This window comes from Engraulis encrasicolus, chromosome 8 (genome assembly GCF_034702125.1).
Source record: "Engraulis encrasicolus isolate BLACKSEA-1 chromosome 8, IST_EnEncr_1.0, whole genome shotgun sequence".
Lineage (NCBI taxonomy): Eukaryota > Metazoa > Chordata > Actinopteri > Clupeiformes > Engraulidae > Engraulis > Engraulis encrasicolus.
Window position 1 is genome coordinate 29,466,710 of NC_085864.1, and position 22,500 is coordinate 29,489,209.

At 42.7% G+C, this 22,500-nt stretch overlaps 1 protein-coding gene across 1 annotated transcript in view; it reads left to right on the top strand.

The window, feature by feature from the left end:
• Positions 1–22,500, top strand: part of hip1 (huntingtin interacting protein 1) — an 88,218-nt gene that overhangs the window by 12,630 nt on the left and 53,088 nt on the right. The window contains exon 2 of the mRNA XM_063205439.1: positions 18,663–18,726. Coding sequence (XP_063061509.1) covers positions 18,663–18,726 — 64 coding nt within the window. The remainder of the gene's footprint in view (positions 1–18,662; positions 18,727–22,500) is intronic.

Consider the following 22,500-nt stretch of genomic DNA (forward strand, 5'->3'; position numbering starts at 1 on the left):
TTTGTTTGTTTGTTTGTTTGTTTGTTTGTGTGTGTGTGTGTGTGTGTGTGTGTGTGTGTGTGTGTGTCTGTCTGTCTGTCTGTCTGTCTGTCTGTCTGTCTGTCTGTCTGTCTGTCTGTCTGTCTGTCTGTCTGTCTGTGCGCATGTGATGGAGAGGGAGAAAGAGACCCAGTGCTTTCGTAAGCTCCACTGGCTGCCCATCGTACCAGGAAGTGAAGTCACTGTGTTGAACAGTATTCATTGTTTGGAAAGGCTGTATCTGTTCAGACTTTCCTCCATTGTGTTATACGTCATCCCATTCACAATATTGTTTCATGTGCTGAACATGACCTGTCTAACATTTTATTTCTTCATCTTGTCCCCCAAAGTGAATGTCCATGTAGGCCTAGGTGTTCTCTGACCAAGGTCAGATGTATATTACTGCCTGGAAAATGTGAGAAAGTGAACAAATTGCCAACTTCTAATGTATTAGTTAATATCTCCTTGAAGGCCTGTACTCTCATTCTTATACATGGTCGAGCATTCAGTTGAGTTACTTATTTACAACCTGTTAAATTAAATATGTCTGTGGAGTTCAGTGAAGATATTTGGGGTTGTTACAAATGGAAATGATAGCTCATATCAACCAGAAGAGGGCACCATTCACTAAAGTAATTTGTCATGGCGCCTAAGTTTTTTTTCATAAACTAGCGCACCAATCATACTTTTTATGAATTACTCGTACAATTCGCAACAATAATTTGGAGCAAGGCCTTCCAAGTTATATTTTCATCTAGGGCAAATTGATTAATCCGTCTTGACCTCCTCTGCATTCTAGCCTTAGTTGCAAATAGAATAATGAGGCAGATTCAACCCTTTACCAATAACAGTGCCAATAAAATGGGTTGATGCGTAAAGGCAAAAGGTGCTTCTTGAAAGATTAAGCGCGTAGCCGTCTCCTTAATGCAGATTACAATCTTGCGCAAGCGCCTGGCTCTCTCACGGTAGCCCAGGTCGTAGTGACTAGGGAGAGATGTTTTTATGAAGTCGGCCAATCACGACAAGGTGCTCCCGAAGTTATGCTATGCTGCAGATGCTCTGGACGTCGCCCATGTAATACGTGTGAATGAGATCTGCGTGTTTGTGTGTGTTGCTGATGTCGGGACATGCTTTCATCCGCGTATCCTTGTTCCTTGATTTTTTTTTTGCAAAGGGGCCAGCCAGAGACAGTCGTGATCTGCTCTGCATGCCAATGGCTGTGATTTTTCAACCCCTGATACCTACAAGTTCGACTGTTTTCTATTAAACTAAGAAACCAAGGAAATAATTGTGTCCATACCGATCACAGGCGAGGCTGTCATAGTCTCTTTTTTTGCTAGGAAGCGAACTCTGCTAGACACATTTTCCGCGTCTGGCCAGTCAGATGATATGAGGATTTAACCGCTAATCAAGTCTTTATGGCGGTGAGAACAAGGGAAAGCCGAACGCGTGCGGAAGGAAGGAATAGGAGACTATTCGATACCAAATCGGGACACATGTTGAGCTAACGGACCACTCCACCTCCCTCTCTCCCTCCCTTTGGCGGATCTCGCTTTTCTTTTCCTTGTTTTTAATTCCTGTTGAAGAGGCCAGCTGCTCGACTCGTCTTAGCTGAAGTTGTCGTCCTGGTGGACTACTAAACTATGGATCTCAGTAAAATGGTAGGAATTTGATGTGAACCTTTGTGTTGGTTCTCACGAGATGGCTTGCGTAAAGAAGCGTTTTAAAGCGGTGCAACAGACGCCTGTGTTTGGGGGGGGTGGGGAGGAAAGTGTTTCTGGAGAGGGGTACGATAGCGGGGTAAATTTCTTTCCAGATTTCTCTCACTGTTCCTCCGTTGCCTCCAACTCTTTACGCTGCAGGCTTGTAGTGGCTACAACAACATCTGTAGAACTAGTGAGCTGTCTGGTGCAAACGTAGAATGTTGAGCACCACATTTGCTGGAATGCGCGTGTAGGCTACTGAGCAGTTACATTGTTGCTGGGAAATTAGCAGCTAGTGTTAAACCTATTCATTGTAGCCTGCTTTTCACGTTGTGTGTATCGCGGCACATCCTCCCATTTGGAGCAGTCCGGGGAAAGTGTATCGGATAGAAATCTAGCCTCCTTGATAAGCCATTGTTTCTCCATTGTGTCTTCTCGTATGTCCCTGGTAGTTTATTGAAATGAACTCCATGTCTGCGAAACATGCAGGAAAGGCTTGAACTAGAATTATCAGACAGTCAGATTGACTGAAGCTACAGCTTGACCCCGAGGAAGTCCAGAGGAAGTAGGCTACATAGTAGCTTCAATATCTTATCTGCCTTGAACTCTGGATGAAAACCAATAGGCCTACATTTTAAGTAGTGATTTGGACGGAATGGGTTGCATTTGATATTAGCCTACCTTTCAATAGATGCCCTGAAAACTTAGTCATTACATTGTAATAACACCATTATTCATCGTTCAATATGTTGTCTTCTCCAGCTGCAAAGTAGGCCCTACAATATCTTTCCTCTTTCTGGTCTTGTGGACAAACTTCCCCCAAAGGGAAGGCAAGTGGTGTGACTGATTGGTTAGAATGGTGGCCTTTCTCTTCTCTTATCCAGATATAATATGGCCTGTGGTCTTACACCCTCCTCTGTGGTACTAAAAGTAGAGTTCCTGTGCACAACCACTGTCCAGGTGCTGGTGATGTGCAGTCTCCTTTGTGGTGTCTGATTTTGTGTTTGGACAGTGGAAACATGAGTTGGAATGGAGGATGCAGCAGGGCAGGTGCACGCTCACTGCACAGAGCTGGGCTGCCCGCTACTGTGAAGTCAAGTCGATTTTATTGTCAATTTCTTTACATGCGCTGGTCATACAAAGAATTGAAATTACGTTTCTTACTTTCCCATGCAGACAGTCATAGACTCTAGACTCTAGGTGTGGACAGGACATAGACAATTAGACATAGTCAGTATATACATGCATTACACCTAGAGTACCTACAATACCCATACAGACATATAAAGTGCAAGACTGGGCAACAGCAGACATGAAGAACATATATTAAAAAAGAGGTAGTGTTGTGCATTCCATACTGGCACAGGAGATGCATCTTGTTATAGTGGTGCCCCGTGGAGTGCTAGCTGCTGTCTTGTGTGTAATTTAAATATATCACAGGATGCTGCGCTGTCACACTGAAGCAGGTCACCTGTGGTCAGGCTGTCGCTCTCTGTTGCCTTAGGCTTAGATGATGTCTGTGCATATTTTATAGCCCACAAATGATGTTTCCATAATTGTCAAGCCCCCAGTTTTGGCAGAATGAGTTTAGAGCTTCTGCTAAGACTTTTCTTTGCAATTGTAACTCTTTCCCTTTCTCCTATGGATCCTTTCTTTACATTGGCTTTTTAAAGTTGATGCTAGTGAGTAGGCTTACACAGTGAGCAAACTATGTCCTATCAACATCTTGAAGCTACAAAAAGAAGTCCAATTACCAGGACTGAACTCTATGCACAATCAAAATGGTACATACCAGCTGCTTAAACATGGGGCACCCAAGTGGTATAAGGTCATTGGGACATTGTGTCACACAACTTCCCAGCCATATTGTTACTCTTTTCAGGTATTTTATGACTTGGTAGGTTTTTTTTCCGAAGATATACTTTAGCGCACAAAAGGTGAATAGCTCTCAAGGCAGGCAGTGTCTGTGGCTCTTTCTAGTAAACCTTCCCATAAACCTTTGTTTAGACACCATAATTCTATTATGTTGCCATTATATTGTTTTGGTTCAGTTTAAAAGTGTCTCCTCGGGCCATATATGCCTCTTTTATGGCACTGCTCCTGCTCTTGTGTCTCCTTGAAAGAAAGAGTCTGTAGGATGTCTTCTCTGTTGGCAGCAGTGCTTGGGTGTCTGCTGCTGACCCTGGTATCATGAAGTAAGGGAAGCAGAGGAGGGTCACAAACAGTGTCTGGTTCATCCAGGTCATCCTAGTTTCCCTAACTAGCATCAATTCAAAAGTGAAGACGCTCTTGAGAGACGAGTGAAATGAGATAAAGTTTCAAAAACAAGTCTAGTTGTTTGCAACCTAGCCCCTTAATGCGCGCCATACCTCCAGTGGCATGCCGTAATAGTCATTGAAAAGTTAACTACCATAGTACTACAATACTATGACATAACACAGGGCCTTAGTAATGCATTACAACTTGGCATTTGCCATTCTGGTAACAGCAGTGTTATAAAGCCGTGTCTTAACGGGTTAAAGTGAGGGGCAGCCGTGACCTAATGTTTAGGGAGTTGGTTACTGGTTCGAATCCCAAACCATCCGATCCACCATGCCATACGAGACAACTGGCTCTACATTGCTCCACATTGCTCCAGGTTCACTAAGCAATACTGTGTATCTGAATAACTGCAAGTCACTTTCGATCAAAGCATCACGTAAGTGCAATGTGGTTTAATGTGAGATGGTGAGTTCCTAGAAAGTTGTTACATCATATAAGAGAGCTGACTGTCGACTACTAGTCAAGGTTGTTCGAATGGTCCAGATAGCAAGTAGCTTGTTTCTTTTTTGTTTGGTCTTTTTCGACTTAATTGGTGACAGGATAGTATGAGAGGTGGACAGGAAGCGAATGGGGAGAGAGATGGGGAGCGGTCTTCACATGACCCGGGCCGGGAATCGAACATGGCAGACAAGTGCCATACCGTTAGTCCACGGCAGGGCCCACAAGTAGCTTGTTTCACTGTTCAGTTTTGTCTTTCATTACCCTGAGTTTCATCTCAGTAGCCAGGCTGTATCGTGTCGTAATGAGGTGTGGAGTGAATGTTCCATGAGAGCGGATGTTTGAGTCAGAGGCGAGCAGGGGAACAGAATGGTCTTTAAATAGGGGTGAGAATGGGCACCGCACAGTAGACTGTATTGTAGAGAGGCGACCTTTAAAAAAATGGGTGGGGTGGTGTTACTGGTAAAGGTGGAAAAAAAACCTTGCCCAAACATTTCATGAAGACTTCAGTAAGTTTTGAGAGGGAGGGGTGGAAAAGGGTAAAAAGAAAGCATTAGTGTTTCTGTTAGTTGTTGGTAGACGCCTCTGGCTAGGTCACTCACTGCCATAAATGGAGGTCTGTGTCTGTGTGTGTTTTTTGAAGAGAATGTGTAATAGCAGTGTAATGTGCTGCATGCTTTACAAGGAAATGAGTCGGTGTTCTTACACTGCAGAGGGTTGTCATCATGCGTGTGTTGGTGGGCTGGGCTGGTGAATTGGCCTCCTCTGCCACATCGTAGGCCTATGCTCGCTCGGCCAGATTTGTCTTCGAGTGAACATGCTGTGCACATTACTTGTGTGTGTGTGTGTGTGTGTGTGTGTGTGTGTGTGTGTGTGTGTGTGTGTGTGTGTGTGTGTGTGTGTGTGTGTGTGTGTGTGTGTGTGGAACAGTAGCTTTGATTGACCTTAAAGGGCAATCATAGGGATCTGAGAGCTAGAAAGGGAGTCATTCAGAGGGAGTAAAGTAAGTGAGTTTTTGGGTATTGGCGGCCCCAGTTATTTGGCTTGGCCGTCATGTTCATTCTCAGAAGTGTGATGGGGGCCATGCCAGCAAAAGGGCATTTTTCATCCAACAGGAAATGGGCAGGAACGGGCTGTGCCAAGACAGGAAGCCAGCCTAAGATGTCTACCCTCCCCCCTCCCCTCCACAAACCCTCCCCAAACTCTCCCCTCTTTTCATCCCCCATAGACCAGCTCTCAAAACCAGGCGTGAGTCCCACTGGCCCTGGTCTACCACCACAGTACACCAACAAGAGCACACACAGAGCAGACAGGCACAGACTTGGCCGTGTCTTGCTGGTTGGCTAACTGGGCAGCATTACGTCATGGTAGTGTGGATGGAGATGGAGTGTCTTGTTTCCCCTTAATCTGACTGACTTCATGGTCCACTCCCTGCTCTCACTTCCCCTCTCTCCTGCTTTCGGGTCGGACCACGTATTATTGGCTGTCTCCAACGGCCAAGAAAACTTTTCTCTCCAAAGTGTTAGTCTCAGTGCTAGCTGTGGCTGTGCCTTTGGTCATGTCGTGAACATACTTGGTTTGGCCACTTCGCTGACTCACTGTCACTTCCAGGGAATCTCAAAGTACTGCTAAATATGGTCACGCCCTCAACATCTACTCACCACTTACCACCGTCTCATTGAATCTCTAGGTCAGGAGGACTAGTATGTGGAATCACCCAATACATAGGTTTTCCATTTACAAATTTGTGTTGTGAGGAAAGGCAAGATGCTAAGCAGCCAACCATGTGAGTTCATTTTTTGACTGATAGCAGTCTCCAACAGTCAGAGGCCACAGCCACAGGCCACAGCCATGGTCGCGCTGCCAGGTATTGTTTACAAACGGTAAACCCATGTATATGTGTTGAGGCTGACCGTCTTTGTAGAATGCAGGGATGGACAGTCTTGCTTTAGTTCTACACTCCAGTATAATGCATTGGGTCCAGCTGTTTACTAAAGCAGCTGACTGTAATTATGATGACTCCTGAGCCAGGTAGGGGAGGCATCCTGTGAATTCATCTCTGTTTGAAACACAAAGATGAATGGTGGTAATGTTCAAATGTGTTTTGTTGTACTTGCTGGATCTAATTTAAGCTTCAACGTCACTGGTAGAAGGGAACCTAACTAGTGGTTAGAGAGTTGGTCTTTCAATCTAGGGGTTGCCGGATCAAATCCCCCCTGACCTCTCCCTAAACCTCCATCCATGGCTGAAGTGCCCTTGAGCAAGGCACCTAATCCCACATTGCTCCAGGGACTGTAACCAATACCCTGAAAAATAATAGTTGTAAGTCGCTTTGAACAAATTAAAGCGTCAGGTAAGTGAAATGTGAATTGAATACTGTAGTTATCTAATGCTGACTTTTTGTACTTGTAGGTCCACTAGATCTCTTCCATATGTAATTAGAGTTGCTGTTGTTGTCAGGCCTACTTAGAAATCCTCTCCTTCTTTCTGTCTTTCTGCTGCTGTGGTAAGGCCAATCTATAAATGCTCTTCTTCTTTCTTTCTATTGTTGTGGTAAGGCGTGTCTAGAAATCCTCTTATTCTTTCTCTCTTTCTGGTGTTAGACCTACCTAGAAATCCTCTTTTTTCTTTGTTACCGTTGTTGTGGTAAGGCCTATCTAGAAATCCTCTTCTTCTTTCTTTCTACCGTTGTGGTAAGGCCTGTCTAGAAATCCTCTTCTTTCTTTCTTTCTTTCTTTCTTTCTTTCTTTCTTTCTGCTGTTGTGGTAAGATCTGTCTATTAGAAATCCTCTCTTCTTTCTTTATTTCTTTCTTTTTGCTGTTCTGGTTAGGGCTACCTAGAAATCCTCTTTCTTTCTTCGAGGAGGGCCACTAGAGTTCTCTGTCCTGGGCCTTCTCTCCTTCGAGGAGGGCTGCTTGTTGATGTATGGGCTATCGGCACTCGAGCAACAGGCCTGGTCTCATGTTCATGCCCTGTCTCAGGAGTACTCATCCGTTATGTGATCAGCCTTCTCTTCTGTCTCCCGGCCCAGCCTTCCTCTCTACACACACACACACACGCACACAGATACACACACACACACACACAGTAAAATCCAATAAGTAAACCTTACTTGAAAAAAGCTAGGACACCGATTGCCTTGAAAAAACAGACTAAAGTGGACTGAGAATCTTAAAGGATTTATCCGGAGTTGGAACAAATTTGCCTGTTTTTTGCATGTTTGGGATGAAATACAGTCACTCTAGAGCAAAATCAAGGCAAAAGGATGCGTTTTGAGAAAGTTTGATAATATCACGTTAGCCTCGTTAGCCATATCAGTTATGCAATATGAAAGATGCGGGCATCGTTTTTCGGCGGTTACACACATTTCAAAAACACAACATTTAGAAGTCTTGCACAGCTCAAAACAACGTCACACTTACCTCGTAATATGTTGAGGGTATCCACACATAAACCGAAGTGTCCAAAGTCCTTCATGTATTCTTGAAAGGTCTGCAGAATGTGTTTTGTGAAGCTACTACCTTGAGAATATCTAAATTACGATCAAGACAAATATTTGACACTAAAGCCCACCAAGTAGATTGCCGAGTGCGTCGCACCACCAGCTATGATTATTTCCATAGCGAGTAACCACAGCTGATGGTGCGACGCACTCGGCAATCTACTTGGTGGGCTTTAGTGTCAAATAGTTGTCTTGACCGTAATTTAGATATTCTCAAGGTAGTAGCTTCACAAAACACATTCTGCAGACCTTTCAAGAATACATGAAGGACTTTGGACACTTCGGTTTATGTGTGTGGATACCCTCAACATATTACGAGGTAAGTGTGACGTTGTTTTGAGCTGTGCAAGACTTTTGAAATGTTGTGTTTTTGAAATGTGTGTAACCGCCGAAAAACGATGCCCGCATCTTTCATATTGCATAGCTGATATGGCTAACGAGGCTAACGTGATATTATCAAACTTTCTCAAAACGCATCCTTTTGCCTTGATTTTGCTCTAGAGTGACTGTATTTCATCCCAAACATGCAAAAAACAGGCAAATTTGTTCCAACTCCGGATAAATCCTTTAAGTTAAATCTAGTAGCAATTACTCAGTGTAGTGTACTGCAAATCAACCTTTGATGTAACTATGAATAGCAAGTTAAGTATACTTCAATTTTCATTCATTAAACCCATGTTGTGAAGTTGTGACAACTAATTAGCCAGTCCCTCTAATGTGAAATATGTTGTAACCTTTACTTTAAGAGTAAGTTGATCTTACTTGGTAAAATGAAGGACACCGGTTGCCTTGAAATGAACAAGTAAATAATACTTTAAGAGTAAGTTGATCTTACTTGGTAAAATGAAGGACACCGGTTGCCTTGAAATGAACAAGTAAATAATACTTGCATGCACAAGTTACTGTAAAAACAGGTTCTATTCTACAAAAAAAGACATTTAAACTTCCATGACAGATAATTTCAATATTTATTTGACATACAAACTCAAAGGCACAACAAAATCGCACACCACCTCAACCCCATGTTCAGCAGTAAAGTTATTTAGCACTAGCCAAATCAAAAGGTTTGGAACAAATAATATTAAAACATAAAATATATTTGGGTTCACAGTGTAGCAGGAAAGAATAAGTTAGAGGATCAGGCCACCCTTTTTTGATCTTCACATATTTGCAGTATATTCAAGCATTATTCATGAATGTGCATATCAATTTTGTCTATGTGTTTGCATTGCCTCGTTTAACAGTATGGCCAAATAATGCATAGCAATGCAAGTCTATGGTACAAATAAACCAAATCGAAAGTACTTATTACCCACTTTAAAATGAATATAAAATTCACCACAGTGTAAAATTGCAATTTAATTCTGCCCTCTGATCACTTGTGGCTTGATGCTTAATTTACCAGTAATTTCTAGTGATTATGCCAAGATATGCTAACTATTCTGATCCAATAAATCTAAGTACTGAAAACACTGAGAAGAAAATGATATGCACATTCATGAATAATGCTAGGAAATACTGCAAATATGTGAAAATCAAAAAGGGGTCATCTGTTCCTTTAAAAACAAACAAAAACTTCTGACAGTGAGTGCCGTCTACAAACTGCTGACAGTGAGTGCTGTCTATACGGTCTTCCAAGACACAATTCTTTACTGTACATTGCACAAATCAGAACTATACAAGTACATCTGAACATCAATCATGATCAGTGTTTCAATAATGTCTCTTCCAAGTGTAATAAACACACACAGGATGATTGGAGCCATGACAAACATTCAAACTGAACAGTTATGGCCCAAATGTTGAACTCAACCCTCCACATGTTTAACTCAACAGCAAGTTCTTGAGACTTTGTAACTTCTGAGTTAGCTTGTTTTGCCCCAATCTAAACATCACACGCTGCACAAAGTTGAAGGTATTGGTCATCCCCTTTGGATAGTCAAGGTTAAGGGCGTATGACAAACCAAATAGCAGGCAAAAGGCCTCAGGCAATGTTTTCAGGTCATCCATCACAATACTTCCCTCAATGACAATTCCAGTTGACACTGGCTCCAGGTAGAGGATATTGGGTCCGGGTGGTGTGCCGTCGTCTTCGATGACAGTCAAAGTACCAAAGGAGACGTTGGCCCACACGTCGTCACCATCAGAATCCTGTAAAACAAATAGCAGCACAATGAGAACAGGTAAATACAGGGTGGACCAATAAATGAGACCTCTTAAATGCTTACATTGTGGAATGAAAAATACATTCCATGCATTACTTTCAAACATTCAGCAGTTTCTGATCCATTCTTTCACTTGTAAACCACAATGGAACACATTTCAGTAGGTTTAGTCATTGTATAGTACTACATGGTCTTTTTGGGGATGTAAATGACAAAGTTATAATACATACATATAAAGGTAACACCAAAACAGTGCAATGTCACTCCAAGTAAAAACTTCTGCGTTATCAGCCTGTCTAGTTACGAAGCCACTTCACGGGTGATTTCACTGACCATTTCTCTTTTTTTCCATCTATACTTATTGTTTTTTTGGTCACACATACATTTTGTCAGTGTCCCACCCCTGGGGGTACCATGAGGCATTCACCATCTATCAAGTAGTGTTACTTAGGCACAAGGTCACCTTGCATAGCAACTATTTTTAGTACATGTCTTTGTTATTACCTCTACACTCTACTAATTTCTTGCTAGATTTGCTTAACAGTAATCAAAATGTATGGTATTCCCAAACAATGTTTGTTCCTAACCGGACAGGCTGATATCACAGAATGTTTGACTTCGAGTTGCATTGCATTTTTTGGTGTTCCCTTTATTTTTCAAGCTGTATCTTCAGCTAATTGTTCTACATCCATAACTTACCAAGCAGGTGTTGTAAAAGTCTGTGGGGGCATCACCAAGAAGGATTGGGAGACCGCGGAGTATTAGTGTGCGTAGAGCCACCACATCTTGTTTCTAGAAGTGAACAACACCACATACATTGCATTATTGACATAATGGTAGAAATCACTTTTACAGAGACAAAGAACCTCCCGCACATTGTTCACATTTGCAGAGTTTTTACTTGCAACTTTTCGGTCTGTGACCTTTCTCAAGCAATGGCTGAATTGCTTGAGAAAGGTCACAGACCGAAACGTCGCAAATAATGCGGGAGCTTCTTTGTCTCTACGTTGGTGACCCAGTGGATCCACTCCTACGCACCTGGCAAAAGGAGGTGTGCAAGAATCCAAAAAATAGGAATCACTTTTACAGCATTACAGCAACATGTAATGTAGTAGATTTCAATGTTGTCTTCTCTATGACTTAGAGTAGGAGTCATTTCATCTGACAGATACTTCGGGGCCCAACCAGCATGGATTTTAATGCAAGGTAGGACCCAAAAACTGCAAATCTCACACCAATATTAAGGATGCAATGACTTATATAGGTTGTCTATTTAGAGCATGTTTACCGTACTTACCTTTAGGTCCGTTTGACCCACGAGTTCTTGGAGCCTCTCTCCAACAACTCCATGCTTAGATTTGAAGATTTCGACAAAACGGGCAGTGTGACGATCCAGGATGTCAAATAAATAGTTTAAGTTACCACTCTGTTGAACTCTGAGACAACCTGTGAAATACAGTAAAAACAGAATACACCGCATATTAGGAAAGGTAACAGTAACAGCTTGTGATCATACTCCTATATATTGCCGCAGAACAATCCTAAATTCATCCACATTCAGGATAGGATTACCTTTGAAACAAGTGCAATCTCTGAATGAGTGGTAGCCTTCAGGTGAGGTCTCTGGATGCAGTACCTTTTCCAAGATGTCGTTATGGCTCAGCAAAGCTTGAAGCATCTGCAGTATGGGAACATAGACAACAGAATTACCACTTTCATCCAGAGGATATTCGACTGGCATAATAATTGGAAATTGCTGTGCTTTGTAAGATGCACTCTTGCTAGCTGTTGATAGAGATCTATCTTAATTGTTTTGCAGAACAGCGTTCAATATTTCAGTGACACCATAATTAACATCCAAATCCCGCCATGTATAACTGTCCTCTTTTTTCTGTTGCAAACGTGCAACGCTTAGGCTACATTTCCATTGCATGTCCCCACGGAAATACTATTCAAATATTATAGGCTACCAACATGGATTCCAGTAATGTTATCACACACTTACAAATTAATCAAATATAAAGTTGCACATAAACTAACAAAAACACACTAACACATTGAGGAAAAGTTAGTTATCTCTGCAACAGGCGGGCTGACATGTCCTGGCAAGTGCCATCAATTCAAAACACTGACTTTTTTGCTGTCTGTCTTAAGACCTTATAAAGTCCACAAAAACGGAAAACTGTGGTGTTTATCTGTAACATTCTAAATTCATTGTGGTTCTTGAGAGAAAACAACTAAAAAAAATACCAGTTTAGGACAGTCACACAGCGGGATTCCAACGAAGTTTGCCCCTTTTATTTTCTCCACGTCTGGTCTCCTCCTGATTCCTCCTGCTCGTTCCTCTTCTTCCATGATCTTGACCAATCCATGAGGAAATTGCACTTAATAGCGCCCCCTTGTGGGAACATTACTCTTGGAGTTACTCTTCTCATTCAAGTTCAGCTTAATCCAGTTGAGAAGTAATTTGTTTTTTCTCCTCTCTAAGTAACTGTTACTGTAATCAAACCATTAAAATGCTCATATTTATGACTGTGAGTAAAGTAAACCAACCAAATGCAAGTAAACCCTATTGTTGGATTTTACAGTGCACACACACACACACACACACACACACACACACACACACACGCACACAGATACACACACACACACACACACACACTCACACACAGACCGCAGGACACGGATCTCCGGGCCGGAGATGGTTTATGATAATGAGCCCTGACCTGCAGCAGTTGGGGCTGATTTCTCCCCTTACTGTCTCTAGCTGGTCTGCCTGCCCGCCTGCCCGTCTGCCTGACTGCCTTCCCTTATAGCTGGTCTGCCTGCCTTCCTTGTCCGCCTGCCTGCCTATGGGTCAGCTGAGGACACTTGCAATTACGGTATGCTTCCATTCGTATGGAGCCGTTTTGGTGCGGATGGGATTGCTGGCAATACAACTAACTAAATAAAGATAATGAAGATGTTTTAGATTTTTTTTAAATCAACTGCAGTGTCTGGATGAAGGATTTTTCACTCCCTTTTTGTTAAACATTGCACTCCAAGAGCACCAGTTGTTTTTGAGGATGCTAGCAGCACTTTACCTACTCTTCTGCTATTACAACTAACTGTTTGCGGAAAGAAACCTCAACTACATCATAAAAGCATTGCTATACATACTGATAGCAGACTAGGACCAGATCATATTATGGTATATAACACGTTTGTAATATAGGCTCTGCATCAAGGGCTTAAAGTCTGCATATTAGATGTACAGTAGATTTATTTTGTGGCTTTTGGTCACTTTCTTTGAACTTCACACCTCTTGGTTCTGCTTTCAAGATGCCATCGTTGATTGGATAATGAAAAATTAAGGTTGTGAAAGTGAAACCTTAGGAGAGTTTCGTGACATGTAGTGTTGTGGTGAAAGGGGAACGTGAAGCTGAAAGAACTAAAGCAGTGCTAGCTAGCCTGGCTAGCAGGTAGCCCCTTAATGCACGCCGTACCTCCAGTGGCACGCTGTATTGGTCAGTGTAAAGTTAACTACCATAGTACTACAATGCTATGACATAACACAGGGCCTTTAGTAATGGACTACGACTTGGTCATTGCCATTCTGGTGACAGCAAATTTATAACGCCATGTCTTAAAGGGTTAAGAATCTGGTGGAAATGTTTGTGCCCCTCCCTCCCAGTTGTTAGTGTTCTACTGTACTTTGATGTTTCTGGCATTCAGTTTGCCACGCTGTTAATTTGACAGCTAAGTTCTAAAGGAGGGAGTGGGGTGGGGGTGCCTTTTAAGTCCAGAGATGTTTGAACATTATTGTGTGCTTTGGTTTGTGGGCTGGAACACTACATAACTAAATAATGAAATTATCAAAGGAGGCCCTATGCTGTTGATGTTGTCAGCGTCATTAAAGAGGCGTCGCGCAATTACCACGGTGGGAAACGAATAAAACAGCTTTAAAAAAAAAAAAAAAAATTGCCCTTCAAGCTCCCATGACGTGCTCAAAGTTACTTTTGCAATTACGTACTTTCCAAATGTGGAAAAAACCCAAAACAAAAACAAAACGGCTGACTATGAATGGCTGCTGAATCATTTATGAAGAAATCTCGTCAAGTCGCTTGTAAGAACCCGTCCAAGAATCGGGGCCTTGTTTTGGCGGTCAGTGCTGTGCAGTGACAATGTTGATTCACATGGCGTCTGTCGCTCTCCAGCACAGGACACACACACGCACACACACACACACACACACACACACACACACACACACACACACACACACACACACACACACACACACACACAGAAACAGACAAGGCTCGCTTGGAGCCAGGGGGAGAGTACGGAGATGTAGCCTACTTGGTATGCAGGCGACACAGGGGGCTGCTAGCCCAGCAAACACAAGCTGAACTCAGAGGGATTCATTCCACAGGCCCACAGACAGACCAAGAGCAGAGCAAGAGCCATTTGAGCTCTGGTATAAATAACACGGACGGCACACAGCAGAGTCTGCTTTTCCTCCAACACGCTCTCGTCTGTTTGTCTGTCCGTCTCTGTTCCCTCTCTTATGTTTTCTCACGGTTATGATTAGATGTCTATCGTTTGTTCTCTCTCTCTCTTTCTCTCTCTCTGTTGCTCTGTCTCTCTCTCAATCTCTCTCTCTCTCTGCCTCTCTTTTGCTGTTGCGCTGTCTATCTCCCTCTATTGCCCTCATTTTTAGCATCTCTGGATGTCAGGAGGAGCTCATGGTTTGGCTTTGGCAGGGGGTCTGCTGTGGTGGCCAGTGCAGGCCAGGGGTGGATTCCAATATGACTTGCGTCCTCCCTTGCTCACTTGCCTACTTGTGACCTCATGATGATGTCACTGAAGACAGAAATTTAATTTAATATCTTGCGAAAGCACAATTCTTCTAATGTCTTTTTCTGGTTTGCTATCGGGTTGGTGAATGAAAAACAGTCCCCTAAAAGTTGTTGTGGCTGGGCTGACAGCTGGGAAACTTTATTGTTTTCTCCACAGAGGCGGGCAAAGCCACAAGCACAAGTGGAGGTCGGGAGTCTGCATACTGGAACGCACACCATGACAGAGATGGTCAGGACAGGGGCGTGGGTGCCAGGGCAGCAATAGTTAGCCAGGCCGAGCCCTCCTAGTGACGCAACCCCTTCAGCGTTGCTTCTAGTCAGGCCCAGACCATTACAATATAGTTTCTGAGCTCCCGAAAAACCGTTAACTCCTCCCACTTTGTCGGGAAGCAAGCAACCATTAGCAAACCAAGGCCATGCCGTTTTGGAAAATGTTAGTTGTTGTGCTCTTGGTCAGACCGAGTCTGGAAGGGATTTGAAAGTCAATGATAATCAGGCTAAGCGAGAGTAGTCCTGTGGATGCCAGGAAGCAGAGGCAGCTGGGTCCCTCATTCACACACACCACAACGTCTCAGTGTGTACAAATTAGGCCATGTGTCTGTCTGTGTGGGAATCAGTCACTCACCATGGATGGGCTTGGTACAGTGGGCTGTTTCTTAGGTGCTGTTTCCACGTAGCAGGATATTTTTAGGAAACTCAACAGGTGGATAAAAATAAAACTCCATTGTAACATGTGCGTTTTAGACCCCTAAATGGGATAGCTGGATTTTTTATATGTGGATTTTAAAACTATGCCTACGTGGAGATGGAAGGCCAAAACCAATGCGTTTTCAGAAATGGCAGGCTACATGGAAACAGATTCTTAGTCCCCTTGCTTTTTTGCTGAAGGACAGGAAAGATAAAACATTTGTATCCCCTTTTGTTTTCAGGGAGAGCGCTTTGAAGCCACAAGAATGCTTGCCCTCAATTCTTGAATCTACACACAAGCGTGTGTTGTTAAAATTCAAACGCTCGTCTCTTCTCTTTTGTTCTTTTATAATTGAGGACACGTGTGCCGTGATGTCTGCCACTCATCTGATCAATCTCATCTTACGTTCATTGCAAGATTCAAGTGTTAAGAAACATTCATAAGCTCTGACAAAAAAAATCTAGTACAGACAAAAGACAAGCACCTCAATGCACTGTACAGGACTGGACTGGCCATCTGGCATAGCGGGCATTTCCCAGTGGGCCCCTATTTTCAGAAATGTTTTTAGAAATGGGAGCGAGTCAGTTTTGCACAGCTAATTATGAGGGACCCCTTAAAGCCAAAAGTGCACGGGCCCTATTTCTCCCCCAGTCCAGCCCTGACTGCACAGTTAACCCCTTAGCGCCTGTTATAACCTTACTGTCACCAAAATTGTAATGACTATGTCTTAATCTGTTGCTTAGGGCTCTCAGTAGTGTCACACACGTAGCAATGTTATGATGTAGTTGAGCATTTCCAGCAAGTAGTGAACAGGCGCGCCGGCGACCCCATCTGCAGTAAGAGGCTACGCTTACTCTGGGCTGGGTTGAAGAGCTCCTCTCTGGAGGCCCTGCAGACCTATTTCCCCTCTGCTCTGTCTCCTTCCTTTGAGTGCACAGCTGTGACTTAATGTGACACTTATTCCTCAAATCCATCATGTTGACACAAAGCCTCTCCTTGTCACCTTTAAGCGCTTGTGTGCGTGTGTCTGTGTGTGTGTGTGTGTGTGTGCGTGTGTGAGTGCGCATTCGTGTGTGTGTGTGTGTGTGTGTGTGTGTGTGTGTGTGTGTGTGTGTGTGTGTGTGTGTGTGTGTGCGCGTGTGCGTGTGTGTGTGTGAGTGCAAGCGCACTACGGTACGCTGTATACCCTGTATACACTTGAGTGAGTGTATACACTTGAGTGTGGGTGGGTGTGTTAGTGTGTGTGTCTGTGTGTGTGTGTGTGTCTGTGTGTGTGTGTGTGTGTGTGTGTGCGAGCGCACTACGGTACGCTGGTATAGTTGGGCAGCATGCGAAAAGCCAAGGGCTGGTCTCTGCTTTAATCAAGCTGTGAAAGGAAGGCATTGGCAGACCAGCCTGGATGGACTTCACTGTATCGCCCTCATTTCTTGCTTTGGCTGACAGGAAGTTTGTCTTTCTGTGGTGGTGGTGGTGGGCTTGTGTCTCAGGAAATATGCAAGACCTGCAATGACCCGTTCCTCACAAGCTGCGTTTGGCAGCATTACAGGGCAAAACCCACTCTGTGGGATTTTTATCTGCTTTGTTGTTGAGAAAGGAGAATGAGGAATGAAGTAGTAGGGCGATGTTTCAAATTGTGGAGTGTCATGGTGATTGACAGTGGCAGGGTGAATGTTTATCTAGCATTGATCCCTCTCGCCATTATTTCCACAGAACTGATCACCTCGGTGACCGATCTCCCCTAGTAATCTCCCCTAGTGATGGATGTTTGTTTCCTGATTGGTTGATGAGGTCATTAGCTTTCTAGGAAGCAGCTGGCTCCTCTCCTCAAACGGTTGAATTAAATTGCCATTCCATACCAATATATGTTATGAAAGGAAATCTTAACCATTCTAGCAGTTAATATTTGAGCAAAGCTGTTTGCACAAAACAGGTTGTTGTAATATTTTTGAATTGGACGGCAGAGGTACAGTAAATTATATGAGGATAACTAAGGCATATATTCATACCATATGTACATTTATTCTTTATGGAGTATTATGCTTTGATCATTGTCAGCTGTGATTTTTCCAGAGACACTGAAAGTTCTTGACAAGTAGTTGATTTAGAAGTTTTTACAAAACTGTTAATATAATTCGGATGTGCGCCAAGTAGTTGGACATTTATCACGAAACTACCATTGTGTGCAAATAATACCCTGATGTTCTGCTGTGGGGGGAGTACTGTATTTTTCTGAGTGAGAAGTCCGCACACTTAAAATCCCTTTTGTTGTTCTTTTATTTTTTATACTATAGAAGGGATTTTAAATGTGCGGATTCCTCACTCTGAAAACTACAGTCAGCCTTTGTCCTGCACCTTTTCCTGGGATGTGCACAATCTTCCCCTTCAACAGGAGTACAGTACTGTATTTACCATTGCTGGAACACCCTCTTTGAGGGAAGACCGTTTGGCTGACAAGCCTATGGCAGTGTATGCGTCTGTCTGTGAGGAGCATTGAGAGAGTTGTGTTTTGGTGCAAGCAACAGATGGTAGATAGGGCTGGTATGTGGGCCTGTTTGTTCTGCCTTATGACTGAGCTTGTGTATTCATGTGTGAGGGTACACATGCATTCACCAGGGAAAAGGGCCATATAAAGCGTTGTAATGGCTGTTTTTAAGTGCTTTGCTTTTTCGCCTTTAAAACGATGGCTTTAATAACTCCTAACTCAAGTCTGTCTTGTAAAAAGTAATGGTGCCTTGAAAATGCTCTCGGTTGTAATATGTGTTTTAATCTGTAATCATTGTTACATTTTTGTAATGATTTTGTTGTGCTCTAATGGAGTCTTTTTTATTTTTAGAAAATGTTTATTTTTGGCCTTCTCCTTTCTCCTTGGAGTGTAGCCACGGGTCACTTTTGTATATTTCTGCTCTGTCCAAAGTGTATGTACAGTATTTACAATGTTGTTGTCTGTTGTTTCCTCTCCCTTCTGTTCTTCAACTGTGCAGGCTGTGAGCATCAACAAGGCCATTAACACACAAGAGGTCGCCGTCAAAGAGAAGCATGCAAGGAATATCCTTTTGTTGCACCATCATTCGGTTTGTGTGTGTGTGTGTGTGTGTGTGTGTGTGTGTGTGTGTGTGTGTGTGTGTGTGTGTGTGTGTGTGTGTGTGTGTGTGTGTGTGTGTGTGTGTGTGTGTGTATCCTTGTGTGTGTGTGTGTGCTTGTGTGTGTGTGTGTGTGTGTGTGTGTGCGCGCGCGTGTGTGTGTGTTTGCTAGGTAGAGGCCGTGGAGATGATGGTGTTTTATTTCCATGCGCTAGGAAGGAAGGCTGCATTTATAACTGTATTAGCTGGCGCACGACATGCTGATGCCTAAAGGTCAGATTAGACTTCAGCAACTGCGAGCGTGAAAAGTCGCGTGGGAGTGGCCACGAACCAATTTTGTATTCATGCATCTGCGAGCTCTGCGAGGTCCGTTGCCAGCCACATTTGAAATTGCGCGATTATGCTACTTTCACTACATTGTAAGCACTGCGGTCATTATTAAGCAATGTTGCTTTCTATCCCGGTTAGCTAGGTATTTTCACACAAATTGCAAAGGCAATGCAGTGGTATCATTATTTGACATACCCAGTCTGTTTTCACGAGCAGAAAATGCAAGCATGTTAAGACAGTTGATTCTGCCGATGTGTGTTTACATTCGGTGGAGGAACGGTAGTAAAACCATTGTGCCACGAGTGTTCAACTGATGCATTGTTTGTTACTTAGCTTAGCTTCGTGTATTTACACACATTTACACACAAGGCATTAATAAAGTTTTTAACAGAATACAGCTCTGCTCTCGCAAACTACTGGCATTGCGCTGCCACAAGAACAGAACAAGGAAGTAGCGAGACGACCAATCATAGTGCCTTTTTGTCTGCGTACTCCGCGTCCATCCGACGGATAGTTAGAATTTTTTCGAGGCGCTCGACGACGGGCGCAGAGCCTCTGAGAGGGGGGCGTGGACTCGCATAGACAGAAAACGGACGGACGCAGATTCTATGCGAGCGAAGCATAAATCTAGCTTAACAGGGCCTCTTTTGTTTGTAGAGGGTAGTGCACCTTAAGTGTATCAAACGCTTTAACAACCCTGGCACTGCTCGTCTCTTTTTACTTTCTTCTTCTTGCTTTTCTCGTCTGATCATTTTAGCTGGCTTAGCACTTAAAGTGACGAAACTGATTCATGGCCCAATAGTGCAGGTTCAGTTGTAAGTTTAGGAACATTTCATATAGATTTTTCCATTCAGCATTTTTTTTACTTCTAGGACCCCCCCGAACACAAATCCACCTGTTTCCAATTTTTTCCTTAATATTTAGTGGCAAATCCAAGATGGCTGCCATTGTGTACAGAACATTCACCATTAATGCTGTTTTAAGGACTGCATTTCTTCAGTTAATCTTTTTTTTATTTCCAGGACAACATTTCATAGAAAACCACTTGTTTCCAATGTTTTGCTTGTTTTTTAGTGGGAAAATCAAGACGGCTGACATCATATTTGGCAAAATTGGCATATTTAATATTTTTTAAGTCTATTCAGACATTGTTGACTTTTATTGGTAATATTTGTTACATGACTGAAGTCAGCCATCACATAAACTAAATCCATTACAAAATCCAAAATGGCTGACATTTCATATAGCAAAATCAATATTAACATAATGCTTTGAGGTCTATAAAGCCATTCATTTGTGAATTTAAGCACATAAGATTTTGTGCAGGTCCAAATTATTGTTCAAACAAAATTACTATGAATCAATTAATGTACAGTACCTGTTATGCAGTGCTACCTGTACAGTAGTATTGCATATGCACTGGTTTGGCTGCCTATGTCAAGGCCAAGGCCTACAAAGTTGCTTCAGGGTCGGCTTCAGCTTATCTGAAGGCTAGTAATGGCCAAACTATCATACCTTTGTAAGACCTTTGGCATCATGAAGTATTGGTGGCACAAGTGTGAATGTAAATTGTGTCTGCCTCCAGAAATGTTGGGCCCCACAAAAGATTTGATGGGCCCCCATAAGGGCCCCTGTCAGTGCTTGGCGCCCATGTCTGCCTCAATGATGCTACAGAGTATTCTCTCTATATTAATGTGTGGAATGAGGTAGTCCTATTGCCCACTCTTCTGGATAGTTCTATGAAATTAATTAATAGGATTTTTTTGTACTTCTTTTTTGTACCTGATCAGTCTATAGAGTTTAGTTGGAGGCAACTGGCCTTTTTTTTGCAACTGGCAAATTGCAAGCCAATCTTTGCGCACAACATTTAAGGTGTGTCACCCCAAACTTCAGATGTTCTACCTCTGAGACTGAGGCATCGTGAGGATGGACAGAGGGCTCCACTCCTGTCATAAATCACACCGGCTCCACCTGCTGCTATGCTATTGAGATCAGGGGTCAGTTCAGATATAGATGAGATCTAGGTTATTTGCTAGTTCAAGGGTTTTTGGACACCATATTGAATTTTGGCAAAATATGAGATAAATGTTGATAACATTTCATGTAATGACAGTTATGTGCCTATCAAAATATTACCAATAGGCGTACAATACTGCAGAATGACTTTATAGACCGTAGCCCCTTAATGCACGCCTTACCTCCTGTGGCATGCTGTAATAGTCATTGAAAGTTAACTACCACAGCACTACAATACTATGACATGACACAGGGCCTATAGTAATGCTGGTCATTGCCATTCTGGTAACAGCAAATTTATAACGCCATGTCTTAATGGGTTAAAACACCAAAATGTCCTTATTTTGCTATAATGTCAGCAATCTTGGATTTTGCTTCTGAAAGTTAAAGGGAAAATAAAAACAAGTTGTTTTGTATTCAGAGGGGGTCCTGCAAATAAATAGGATAAGACACATTACCTGGTCATAAAAAGAGCCGTTCAATGCCTTTTCTGATGTCATGTTGAATTTTTACAACAGATTGAATAATTTTTGAATGAAGTTCATGTAATGGCTGACTGAACAGTCCTTTATCCATCATGAATATTACAAATACAAGAAAAAAACAATGACTTTAGAGACCTTAAAACACCAAATACATAATTTATGCTACATGTCATGTCAGCCATATTGTATTTTGGTACTAAAACTTAAGGGGGGGTTAGAAACAGGTTGTTTTTTGTTCAGGGGGTGTAAGAAATATAAAAACACCAACTCCAAAAATGTATATGACATGTTTCTTTCAATTACATTCAATTGTGTTAGAATATGACCATATATCCGCCATCTTGGATTTTGGGCGTTTCCACTTCAGAAAAAAATTGGAAACAGGTGGATCCGAAGACTATGGGGTCTGTAGTTGATAAAAAACACAATTTGGAAAAATCTATATGAAATGTTCCTAAACCTTATTTTTGGGACAATTGAACCTGCACTACAACTACTGATTAAGTAGTTGGGCCATTCTCTTATCAATTCAGCCACACACTTACGGTAAATCTCCAAACAAATGTGAAAAAAAATCTGAAAAAATACCTTGGGTCTACAGATGCTGTATGATCTAAGGGACATGTGATAGTGTCTTCCCAGAGCCTTCACCCTCAAAGATTCTCTCTGTGATGGTGTGACCGTACTAGGGTTGTCGTGTGCCCTCACTGCCGCGGCAACGAGCCTGACTCCAGGGCCGTATTAAGCTAGAGTGTTGCCCCTGGGCACTATACCTCACCAGTGCCTCCTTTATGAACATTATTTTGTTAGGTTTGTGTATAGCGTGGTGCCCCCTCACTGGTCAAAAATGGTTGGTGCCCCTGGGCACTGTGCCGGTGGCCCCTATGGATAATCTGGCCCTGCTGGCT